This window comes from Arachis stenosperma, chromosome 5, assembly GCF_014773155.1.
Source record: "Arachis stenosperma cultivar V10309 chromosome 5, arast.V10309.gnm1.PFL2, whole genome shotgun sequence".
NCBI lineage: Eukaryota > Viridiplantae > Streptophyta > Magnoliopsida > Fabales > Fabaceae > Arachis > Arachis stenosperma.
In genome coordinates, this window is record NC_080381.1 from 12,540,246 (window position 1) to 12,553,382 (window position 13,137).

At 39.7% G+C, this 13,137-nt stretch overlaps 1 protein-coding gene and 1 non-coding gene across 2 annotated transcripts; one reads left to right on the plus strand and one right to left on the minus strand.

Annotated features, from left to right (window-relative positions):
- The first annotated feature begins 8,060 nt into the window (after positions 1-8,060).
- Positions 8,061-10,860, plus strand: LOC130979085 (gamma carbonic anhydrase 1, mitochondrial-like). The gene is made up of 5 exons (XM_057902439.1): positions 8,061-8,349; positions 8,472-8,615; positions 9,645-9,770; positions 9,877-10,028; positions 10,203-10,860. Exons 1-5 carry the CDS (start codon positions 8,235-8,237, stop codon positions 10,449-10,451), a joined length of 786 nt encoding a protein of 261 aa, XP_057758422.1. The 5' UTR covers positions 8,061-8,234; the 3' UTR covers positions 10,452-10,860.
- Positions 10,861-11,252: 392 nt separating this feature from the next.
- Positions 11,253-11,324, minus strand: TRNAE-UUC (transfer RNA glutamic acid (anticodon UUC)). Its single transcript has one exon. It is a non-coding gene; the product is annotated as a tRNA-Glu (tRNA).
- Positions 11,325-13,137: the final 1,813 nt, after the last annotated feature.

The window sequence follows — 13,137 nt, forward strand, 5'->3', positions numbered from 1 at the left end:
ATTAAATAAAAATGAAAAATGAATGATCATACCATGGTGGGTTGTCTCCCACCTAGTACTTTTAGTTAAAGTCCTTAAGTTGGACATTTGATGAGCTTCCTGTCATCGTGGCTTATGCTTGTACTGATCCAGGAATCCCCACCAATGTTTGTATCTCCAGTAACCTCCGGGGTCCCAGACTAAGCACGTAAAGCCCTTACGAAGCTTCAAACAGATTCTTAGGCTCCCGGGGTGACAAATGTCAGAACAGATTCCAGGATCCCAAACTTTACCTTTACACCCGTTTTTGTCTTGATCTGCATTTTTCCAGCCGGGTGAAAGGTGATCTGAATTCTCACTGCAGCGACCAAACAGCTTCCTAGACCCATTTAGTTGAGCTTTATACCAACCTTTGCGTTTAAACTTAGAGCTTCCAACCATAATGAACCTTGCAGGACAATTCTTACCACTGGCCATCTTTTTCTTACTCTTAATGCCACAGAGAGCTCTAAGTTGACCATCCGTCTCCAGTAGCCCGTATTCAAGTGGAATTAGAAAGCTAAGGGATATGAATTTCACCCACTTGAATGTTGTGAAGGATAATGGCAACTTAGGGGGAGGTGTTTCGAATGAACGTGCAAGCTCCACTCCCTTGTGCTCTTTTTCGACATCTTCCACCTCTTTGTAATCTTTAATATCAACCTCTTCCTTTTGGTGAATTTCTTCCAATTTAATCTCTTCTTCATTGTTCACCAAGAGCATGGGATGTTGTGTTTCATCTTCTGTAATCTCCATGTCAAGTCCAATGGGGAAGGATTCAAATGTAGATAAGAATTCATTAATGATTGAATCCATCTCTTGATCGTCTCCTTCAAAGTCTTCAACCATGATATGCTTTGGAGTTTGTACACCCTCCTCAGCATAAGCTTCAATCGTCTTTGAAGGATGCTTTATAACTTGACTTTCCCATGGAGGTTCAGCATCTCCTAAGTCTTTAACCACTTCTTCCTCTGCAATTATTATGGCTTTCTCCACTTGTTCCAATACAAAGCCATGTTCCTCATTGTCCACCGAAGTTTCGAGTATCTCCTTCATGCTTTGCTCTTCTTTTGATTCTCCACATGTAGCCATGGGAGTTCTTTGAGTGCTCAAATATTGGGAAACTATTGTATTTACTAACTCGCCTAAGGTGTCCGCAAAATCTTGCATACTCTTATTCATCCTTTCTTGCCTTTCTGAAGAATTTTGAAGAAAAACACGAAGTCTGTCATCCATTGGAGGTTGGGATGGATATGAGGATTCATTGGTTGGGAGAGAGGGTTCATAATAGGAAGGTGGTTCATCTTGATAATTATATGGAGATGGGAAATATTGAGGTGGTGGTTCTTGTGAGTAATTGGGCTGGAATTGGGGTGGTTCTATATATGGTTCATATGGCTCATAAGGTGGTTGGTATGGTGGTTAAGGGTTAGGGTTATATGGAGGTGAGTGGCGGAAAGGGGCTTGTGAGTATGGTGGTCTAAAGTCATGTTGAGGAGGGGGTTCATAGGCATATGGTGGTGGTTGTTGATAATCAAAAGAGTGCTCACCATAGCCATTGCCTTGATATGCATCACAGAATGGTTGTTGATAGTCCATTGGAGGTGGTTGTTGCCATGAGGGTTGATCAAATCCTTGTGGCTCCTCCCATCTTTAATTGTTCCAACCTTAATGCATGTTCTCATTATAGTTTCCTCTTCCTGCAACATAATTGTAACCAGACTCATAGCCAAAGGGGTGAGAGTTCATAGTAGTGAGACAAAATAAAAATAAAAATTAACAAAAAGAAAATATTTTGAAAAAGATAAGATTTAAAAAAAAAATATTTTTTTTGAAAAAATATTTACAATAACCAATAATAAGGCACACGTTTGCAATTCCCCGGCAACGGCGCCATTTTGACGTTAGAATTTTTGCTAGTAAAGAATTATTAAAAATATTCGCGTTGTAGATACAGCTTCTAAACTAACAGAAATCCCTTCGTGCAAACGTTTTGGTTGTCACAAGTAACAAACCCCTTTAAAAATTGTTAATCGAGTATTTAAATCTCAGGTCGTCTTCTCAAGGAATTGCAGGGAGGTATGTTCTTATTATTGGCTATGAAAAAGGTAAAATTGAGGTTTTGGAAGTAAGGGGGCAGTATGTTGCACAAAAAAATAATAAGAAAAATAAATAAATAACTATAAAATAAACTCTTGGCAGGGTATAAGAACTGGAGGTCCTATCCTAATTATCCTTATCAATTATGAAGAGAATTGGATTCTTCTCCCACCTTGTTAACCTCTAACTATGAAGGTAAGTTAAGTGGATGAATTAATTCGAATCCTCAAGTCTTAGTCTTTCCTTGGGAATGGCTAGAGTTATTGGAATATGAATTAATGAAATGAAGAAATCCAATTTCCTTTCAATAATGAGTTTGATAACTCTAGAGTTACCAATTATTTAACCAAGGCCAAAAGGAAAGAAAATTGAAGCTGCTGGAATAAAAATGCTTTTAGATGGGAAGCAATAATCATGTAAATAAAAGAAAGCAATATTAAACTGAAATACCTCAAATAATATTAATTTAAAAGAGTAATCTGTAATATGGAAGAGTTCATAAATTAAATTGGGATAAATAAAAATAAAGAACTTGGGATTGAGAGTCACTCCTAAAACTAAGAGAAGTCCTAAATCCTAATCCTAAGAGAGAGAGGAGAGAACCTCTCTCACTAAAAACTACATCTAAAACTAAAATTGTGAATTATGAGTGAATGATCAGAGCATGATTATGAATGGATGCATTCCCCCACTTTATAGCCCCTAATCTGTGTTCTCCGGGCCGAAAACTGGGTCAGAAACAGCTCAGAAGTCACTTCCAGCGCTTTCTGGTCCGTACAGGTCGCGGAAAAGTGACGCGGCCACATGGCTCACGCGGCCGCGCGGGTTGCATTCCTGCCAGGTCACGCGTCCACGTGACTCACGCGTTCGCGTCGCCTGGCGTCGGGGCAGCTATGGCAAATTATATATCAAATCGAATCTCCGGACGTTAGCTTTCCAACGCAAGTAGAACCGCGTCGTTTGGACCTCTGTAACTAAAGTTATAGCTGTTTGAGTGCGAAGAGGTCAGACTGGACAGCTTAGCAATTTCTCCAACTTATTGTATTCCTTCCACTTTTGCATGCTTCCTTCCCATCCTCCAAGCCATTCCTGCCTTATAATATCTGAAAACACTTAACACACATATCAAGGCATCTAATGGTAATAAGAGAGGATTAATAATAAGCAAATATAAGTCCAAAGAAACATGTTTTCAATCATAGCACAAAATCAGGAAGGAAAATGTAAAACCATGCAAATAGTATGAATAAGTGGGTAAAGAGTTGATAAAATCCACTCAATTGACCACAAGATAAACCATAAAATAGTGGTTTATCAATCTTGCTCCTTGCGGGTGCTATCTTCGGGAGTGGATCGGCTGGCTTTGGTCTTGACATCGGCTTCAAGTTTTAGGAGTTTGTTCTCCAATTCCCAGCGTCACCTTATTTCTCTTTGTAGATCCTTCTCGGCCTCTCGTTGACGTAGAACATCTTCCTCAAGTTGTTTTAACCGATCTTGAAATGCACCAAGGGCTCCCTCGTTTGGGGAGTTCTTATTGTTGATTTGGGGAGTATCTTTTGGTGTAGAGTCCGCGTTTTTATGCGGCGTTCTTTCTTCTAGATCTGAGGTGTGATCGTTGTCATGATCGTCCGTCATGGTAATGGGATGACTTTCAGGTCCCCGGCAACGGCGCCAATGTTTCGAGGGTTACCTGAAACTAGAGGTCGATCTCGGACGAGATCTTCTATGCTGGTCAGAGCTGCGGAGTCCGATCTTGATGATGGTGGTCGGAGTCGCTGTGTCCGACTCGTTGGACTTGGTGATGATGCTGATCCTTCATCCCCGAAGGGTGGGGGTACCTGCAAGGGACTCCGATGCTTAAGTTAGCAAGGGTATTAAGCAGGTATTGAGTGGAATCAGAGTATGAGTTATACCTGGGTACTCCAGTGTATTTATAATGGCGTAGAATGATCTTCTTAGATAAGATAAGTTAGTTATCTTATCTTATCTTTATCTTATCTTCAAGTGAGGTCATCTTATCTTCAAGGGAACCTCCCTTCTCTCTGTAGGCTTTGGGCTGCCTTAGGATTTGTGGCGTGTTCTTCTATTTGGGCCCTTTATTGAGCCTTCCTGTGATTTGGCCGACCTCTTTGAGAAGAGGTCGGGTCCTCCTGACCTTAAAGAGGTCGGTCGCTTTGTCTGTAGAACATCCCGGGTCGGAGAGATTAATCTAAATGATAGTATTTTAACAGCAGCAGTATTTTGGTCCGTAATTTTTGGACGATTTTTTTAGCCAAATTTTAATTTAGTTCCTAATATTTTAAGAAATTTTTATTTTAATAAATAAAATAAATATAATAATTACCGAATTAAATAATTTTTAAAAAAATTACCAAAATTCGCGTCCTTTACTTATTTTGTTTACACTGTAAACGAGATAAGAGACGTCAGCCTGACACGTGCATATCTCGTTTACACTGTAAACGAGATATGGCTGGGTGACGTCTTTAAATAGATGTCATTTCAAACGTTGACTGGGCCCCAATCTGTACTTTTCAACGGCTTCCTCCTCTCTATTATCCCTTTCTGACCATATTATCTACTGATACTGCGATGGCGCGCCAAGCGAGAAACGACGAAGACATCAACAGGCTTAACGAGACGTCGCATTACGCTGGGGCAGCCGACTTTAAAGTTAATTCTGTTCTGTTTAATTCTGTTCAATCCCATATGGAAATATTTTTTGTATGTAGCCAACTAGCCATGGCTAAGGTAGTTGCGAAGAACTAGAGCATAGTTTGTAGTTTTAGCAGTAGGTGTCTAGTAGAAATTTGGAACTCTATTTGTTTGTGGTAGGTTGTTATGATGTAATTATTAGTTTGGAACTCTGTTTTACTTGTGCTAGGTTGTTACTACTTATAACATTCTAGTTAGATTTTGTTTAGTATGTAATGTGTAATTTAAAAATATGTGTAAGTTAGAAACATATAAATATATTCTTAAGTAGAAGTAGTCGTGAGTTAGAAAGAAATATTTATTTAACTTTAATGCTTTGTATATCATATTAAATTGATCTAATTACGAAACTAATAAAAAGTGTAAGAATTCAATACAAAAAAAAATTAAAATTATTTATATATAAGGCTGATTTTTTTTTAAATCTTCAAAGGCCTCGCCTTCTACTACCCCGACGAGTGAGTCATACCCTTCTTCCACCTGACACCATCGTCCTGTATCTGGCCGAGGTTAGATTCGGCGACATGGTGCCACTCATGGATTCACTTTTGACAATTCCCTGATTTCGGCATTCGTGGAGCGATGGCGTCCGAAGACGCACACGTTTCATCTCCCGTGGGGTGAGGTTACTATCACCCTGTATGAAGTGGCGTACCACCTAGGCCTACGCACACACGGGGCCCCAATTGGGGGTGCCTCCGTGACTTCGGTAAGCGGTACCACACAGAGACGTGGGCGTTGGTGGAGCAGCTGCTTGGTACCAAGCCTCCGGTGGCTCCACAGTAGGCTGCACAGAGGAAGGAGTCGTTCACGCTCAAGCTTGTTTGGCTGCGGGATTGTGTCCGCCAGATGCCCCCTACAGACGATCCGGAGACCCTCCGACAGTACGCCATATGCTACATTATGTTACTGATCGGAGGATATCTAATGACGGACAAGTCCAACAACTTGATTCATTTGCATTAGCTCCCTCTTCTCCGGAACTTTGGGAAGTGCCGGGCGTTGCCTTGGGGCTCGGCTGTGCTGGCCTGGACGTACTACTGTACTAGTCACTATGTTTGGCGGCATAGAGAGGCGTTATAGACATCGCTGGCTGCACTCCACTGTTGATGTCTTGGATCTACCAGAGACTTCCTTAGTGGTGTCTACCAGATTGAGGGATCTACCAGTATTCTATGGCTGCAAAATAACAAATGTTTATTTCTATATTTAGTTAAATAAATTTGTAACTTCTTACGCCCTGTTACTAAACGAACTGCTTTTATTCTCTTGGTTGGTGTCAGGTTGGTTGGATTGCAGCAGCAGAGCAGGGATCAGCATGAGGCCTGGGCCCTGCATTGGAGGATTTTGATCGACCAGTTACGATTCGATGAGGTTAGTTCCATGTTTACCACCACCACCACCACATATTCATTTTACTTCTTAATGTTGTCTTGTTTAGGGTGGCTGACTAATATGTCTGTTACGGTTCTTTCAGTTTGTATGGAGAGCGTACGACGATCCTGCTATGCAGGCTCTGTGCCCTCCTTGGTTCCTCGAGGAGGAGGAGTGGGGGACATGGTTGTCAGTCGTCCTCCTGGTCTGCTTCAACATTGTGCAGTTTCACCAGGTTGATCAAGTGAAGCAATAGTTCAATGCAGAGCAGTAGGTACCTGGCCCTCCAGTGAACCCTGATAGGTATAAATAATGTCTTATTTATCATTGCTTACCTGAGTTTATATGTCAGTTATTTCAATTATGACATGTAATTTAGTAAACCCCAGTAGATTATACACTTTCTATTTTTTATGATAGGTTCTTGACATCCACTGGCCGTGGTGAGGATGTGTGGTGCCCTAATTGACTTGCGGATTGGTACAATGGTTGGGTCAAGCAATTTGATCCCGGTCGCAGGATCTCCGTACAACGTACATTTGACACCAGGCCGACTCGGGAGTACTATAATTGGTGGTGTGGGTCTTACCGTGTTAAGCATCTGTTCGGTCAGGAGGTTTTGGAGGATTCGAGACTCATCGAGTTGCCCCCCGACGTACAGTCCACTGCCAGCCAGCCTATGGAGGATCTCCACCTTCCCCGGGGCATGCTGGATCGGCGTAGACTTGCGAGGGAGGTCAGGGCGGATACCTGGCGACCTGCTAGGAGGGACAGAGGCACTAGAGAGCGTCGACCAGGTGAGCCGGTTAGGAGGGAGAGGGTTAGGCCTCGTCGGGTTAGGCTAGATGTGGAGTCTAACGAGGAGGTAGAGTTCGACCGCCAAGAGGATCAGAGTCTGATACAGTAAGCATGGAACGCTCTAGGGGGATACCAAATTACCAACCTCTATCATTGGAACTGAGGGCAACCTTGATGGCCTGCGATCTGTCGGAGATAACCAGCAGGCCTTCTTGTGGGGTGACATGGCGTCTCATATTAGTAAGGAAGAACGACCATGACTCGGTGCTCTCGGACTCCACAATGGCAAAAGTAATAGGCAGGATGTTGCTATTGCCATCTTGTGCTGCCGCAATAAGCAACACTCCACCATATCTGCCATACAGATGCATGCTGTCAACGGAAACAAATGGCTTGCAATGCTTAAACGCCTCGACACATGAGGGGAAAGCCCAAAATATCTTGTCGAACATGCAATAATCGCGGACCAAGAGTTGTCCATCATAGTATGATCCCACCCGTAGGTCACAAATGATTCTAAGAAAATAGCTCTGACTGCCTGAAGCAATTTCGAACGGTGCAGCAGTGGTGTAGTAGCGTTTTTCTTCCTTTGCGATCTCCCCTGTGTAAATGGTGGACAAGGCAGAACGACTGTATGTGGTGGCGTCGTGAATCACAATGAAAAAAGTGTTGCGGTTGTCCTTGCTACGACAGACAGTGATCAGCACTGGTCGAGGGCGGTGCAACATGACTGAAGCGAGAGAAGAAGGAGATGATGAACGATCTGAATGGTAATAGCAAAGAAAGGAGAAGGTGATATACTGATACGGTTTTTTTTTTTATCAAATTGAAAATAAAATTAGGTTTGGATAAGATTTGAGTTATTTTTTAGTATTATTAAATTTTTTATTACTATTCATATTGTAGTTGGCCGGAGTTGGCTGATATCTAAATTGATTCTCTAGACTTTTTCAAACCCGCAAATTAAGACAGTAGGGTCTAAACTGCAAAAACAAAAAATGAGGAGGAAGGTAAGCAAATACGTGTAGCTTGCAAGGGCCAAGGTGAAAATAAGGGAAACTTGGCTGGGCGAGATTCCCTAACTCACCCAACGGGGCACAGGAGAGAAAGAGAAGGGAACGAAAGAAGATCGAGTTGCGGTGGCCACTCACTACTAAGAACCACCAAATTCCACTAACCACTAGCACTGCTCACTGTGCACCGCGCCGTTATAGAGAGCGAGAGAGAAGATGGGAACACTGGGCAGAGCTTTTTACACCGTTGGATTCTGGATCCGCGAGACTGGCCAAGCCCTTGATCGCCTTGGCTCCCGCCTCCAGGGCAATTACTTCTTCCAGGAACAACGTACGTACCTACCATTTCACTTTTCCTCTTTCTCCATTTCTCGATTCAATTAGGGTTACACTTAGAAAACAATGTATAATAGATTCTGTATTTAATTGCTTTGATTTGATGTCTCTGTTCAGTGTCAAGGCATCGACCTCTGATGAATGTCTTCGACAAGGTTCCTGTGGTCCACCGGGATGCTTTTGTGGCACCTAGCGCCTCCATCACCGGCGATGTTCACGTTGGCCATGGTTCTTCCATTTGGTATGGATGTGTTCTTAGAGGTAATCTACACTCGCCTCCACCTCCACCATTTTTATTGTTTATATACATACATATCATATGCTGTTTTATTGAATATATGCTGCAATAGCTTAGCCTATGGGATAAGAGTAAGACCAAACAGTTCAGTTTTATTTTTCTGCACTCAACTGCTGCATTGGACATGCCATAACTTCGTAAACCTGCTTAGTATGCTAATTATCCTTTTACCATCTTATAAATTTATAGAGAATCGGTTGAGAGTGCCAAGCTTGACCTAGGCTTTCCTTTGCTGATCTGAGATTAGGAAGCGGAGCTTTAAAAGTAGTCTAATCACTTATTCATAGTACCACACAATTTTAAGTGTGGTGAGACTCGTCCAGTTGCAGGACTCTAAACTTTGGGTTCATGATTTTTCATTCCGTTTGCATACCTTTTACAAGCACTAATGAGCGAAGAACTGAATACAGAACCGATTATAATCCCACTCCATTTCTACTTTGCTCCCTATTTTCCACCACTCCAAATCTTATCTTTCCTTCCAAGCCTACCATTGGTCATAATGCTCACAGGCTCCCCACACATGAAATCGCTCTGTCTAGAATATCTATCTAGTGGGTATGGCTGATTAGATATTAAACTGTTTGCTTTAACTAGAATGTTAAGTCCTAAGTAACAAAGTAAGGCTTTCTAAAATGCGTCTTTTTAATTCAAAAGTTGGTAAATCAGATATATCTGCTTCTTGGTGTGATCCAGATTGATTGATTGATTGCTGCCTATCTACTTTAGTCTACTCCTTTCTTAATGTTGATCAAGAGTGACCTCACATTTGTTTCTTAGTTTCCTACTCTTTTCACTGCTTCAACTTTTTGCATTCAGATGGTATTATTGAAAACTGTTTTAGCTATCTTGTTCCTACACAAATGCACACACTGGCTTATATTACATTTATAACGTGGTTGAGTATTAATATTTCCCAATCGCTCCTCTTCTGTTTATTTGTGCATAGCCTGTTGTTTTTTACTTCTAACTAATTCATATTCTGTGTGAAGGTGATGTTAACAACATTAGTATTGGATCTGGAACTAATATACAAGACAATACTCTTGTTCATGTTGCCAAGTCTAATTTGAGTGGAAAGGTTTTGCCAACTATCATTGGAGATAATGTCACTGTCGGTGAGTGGAAGCCGTGATCATGTTTTGCATGCCTTAATTAAAAGAATGGGTCTAATGTGATCTTTATCTAAGATTTGTATACCATGGTTATATGTTTGAACATTAGGACATAGTGCTGTGTTACAAGGATGCACTGTTGAGGACGAGGCATTTATTGGCATGGGCGCAACCTTGCTTGATGGTGTATATATTGAGAAGCACGCCATGGTTGCTGCTGGAGCTCTTGTCAGGCAGAACACAAGGATTCCCTATGGAGAGGTTTGTATGAGCCTTTTGTTTTCCTCCAAAGGGAATAGCTCTCTTGCAATTAGATAAATGGAAGTTGCTTAAGTAGGTGATTCAATTAGGCCTAAAATGAATGATTAAGAGTTTTTCAGTTTATTTCACCGATGCCTTTTGACTATTAAGCCGAATGACTGCTTTCAAATGCAGGTTTGGGGAGGTAATCCAGCAAGGTTTCTGAGGAAGCTCACTGAAGACGAAATGGCCTTCTTCTCACAATCTGCCTTAAATTATTCCAATTTAGCTCGGGCTCATGCAGCTGAGAATGAGAAAGAACTTGATGCAACTGAATTTGAGAAACTTGTTCGAAAGAAGTTTGCTCGTGGTGACGGGGAACATGATTCAGTGCCTAACCTTTCAGATGATGTTTTGCTAGACAAATCATCGAAGGCTTCTTAGAGTTTTCTTTTCTTTTTCTTTTTTAATCTAAGTGAGCATATTTTATCTGCGATTTTCTGGAGAATGGCCGCATTTGTTTCCAATAAGTTTGTGGGCTCGTACTGATATCTCAAATATTCAAAAAAGAACATGCTGCATCTTGGCGTATAGCTATACTGTGTGGCCAATTCGAGCTTTACTTTCTGTTTCTTGGTGAGAAAAAGAGTGGAACTATTTGGTAATGTTTCAGTCATCCAGAGACATATATCTACAATTCTATAACGTTGTAGTTGGACATGTATTCTAGAATAATAAAGGATATCAGTTCAGATAAGCCAGTTGAATCTGTATTTTCATGGATAATAATTTATGTTCTCTTCATCACGTGTCATGTTATATATTAGCGTATAATAATGTTTTCTTTTGTATATTTCACTCAGGAAATGAGCCGTTTGCTTTCTCGGATAGTGCGTGCATCTAAAATGATTGTCTTTGAGATTTCTCAGATACGCAATATTCCTTTATACTTGGGTGATGCGTAAAGAAAACGAACTGCTTTTTAAGGCTTGGTACTGGATCGTCCTACAGGAAATGGCACATAATGAATCAAGTTAATTATTAGTTTATTATTATAAATATTATAAACAAGCTGTTCTCTTCACATAATGGCTTCTATGAGTCTATCGATAGCCTTTATCGTTATTTCAATACCTTTTCACATAATACCCGTTATTTCCCACTTTCCCTTCATTCTCTTCCATATGTACCCAATTGGAAGTTTTACCCAATAAAACAGAAAAAAAAAATGCACAATTTGAAAAATTCCGTTGCCGGGAATCGAACCCGGGTCTCCTGGGTGAAAGCCAGATATCCTAACCGCTGGACGACAACGGAAGTTGCTAATATTTCAAAAATATATACTTTTATTACATATAGTTGATGTTAACGTTGGGTTTATGTTCACCACATTGAACAATTCATGATTTGCTAAGGTATTTATTAATTTTTTCCATTATGAAACAAACAAACTGATTGATGCAATGATGTTTATTGCAAGGATCATTAGCGGAGGAGAATCAGGAGATTCTAATGATCCGTGACTGCATAAGTGAAATTAAAAAGTGGCGGACATAAAGGGTCCCATTGGCTGTGGCTATGAGGCTTGTATAAGGTCTATGTTCTTTGATTACTTGATTTTTAAATCTTCTCAGCGCTACTAGCAGGTTGAAATGACATAATTACCCATGCTTTGGTCATAGAGCAAAAAGCTTCATTCCTCATTGTAATGTAATTGGTCATCACTTAAAAAGTGATGAAGTAAAACCATTTGAATCCTCCCTTTTTCTTTTGCAAACGGTATGACATCCTCTTATGAAAACAAAAAGCAAAAAAGAAAAAAATAAATAATTATTTTTTAAAGGAGGAGAAGAAGGAAAAAAGAGTACAATAGTAGCTTAACATACGGCTGATTGTAGGCTATATGGGGACAAACCAAAAGATGATCCTTCAATCAAATAAAAGGCAATAATCTTGGCTTCATAAATTGCATTCAGATTCCCATCACTGTTGGTTTGGTTTCTTTTGGGTGTTATGTGTTTCTCTCAATACCTTCTTTATATATACACAATAACACAAAATTGGAATTGTCATCCTGTATCTCATGTGGATATATTTAGTTATATACAATTATACATACATACAACTAATAACATGCATTATTGTATTCAATGCTAGAAAATGGAGCGTGAACCGAGGCGCAAAATTTACAATTGACACAAAAAATATTAAATGTTTTACTAAAGAAATATGATATAAAGAAATTATAGAATTTGGATAATCACTCCATTCTAAATTTTTAACTAAATCTCTACGGAGATATAAAATAGGAATTTGTGATTTTTCATCTAAAATTAAGTTCTAATTACACTCGAAATATTCTCTAACAAAAAATTAAGCTCCAAAAATACAAAGAAAAAATATAAAAAAAAAACGAAACCAATATTCTCTAACAAAAAATGTAACTAATAACTTAATACATAAAATAATATAGAGACACAATATACGAAAAAAAATCCAATAATCTTTTGTAATATTCACTAATTATGACTCATAACCTTTAATAAAATGGTATACATAAACTTAAGGGCAAATGATTAGGTTAAACTAAGTGCATTTGAAAATGTCTTAAATGTCCCAAATCAAAAATTGCGATGTTAAAGTCTTAAACCACGTTTTTATATAAATCGAATTAAATAAATTCGATTTAGCAAAACAGGTAGTAAATCGAATCTAAATGATTCGAATTAGGTGAACGTAATTTCAGTGAACGTAAATCGAATCAAATCAATTCGATTTAGGTATGAACGTAATTCGAATCAATTAGATTCGATTTATGGTTGAACGTAAATCGAATGAATTAAATTCGATTTACATATGGAACCAGCTTTACAGTAAATCGAATTTAATTGTTTCGACTTACAATGTGGGGAGGTATATAAAAACAAGCTGCTATACGAAATTTTGTAGAAGAGTGAGATTCACAATGGCTAGTGATGAGAGTTTTGTAGCTCTTGTGCACTACAGAGGGTCCATTAAGAAGAAAATGCGATCAGGAATTAAGTTCACTGACAAGGACCCGTTGAGTATTTTTCTCAAACCTTCGACAAGTTTCGCTTAGTTTAAGAACACTATATTCCAGAGACTAGGA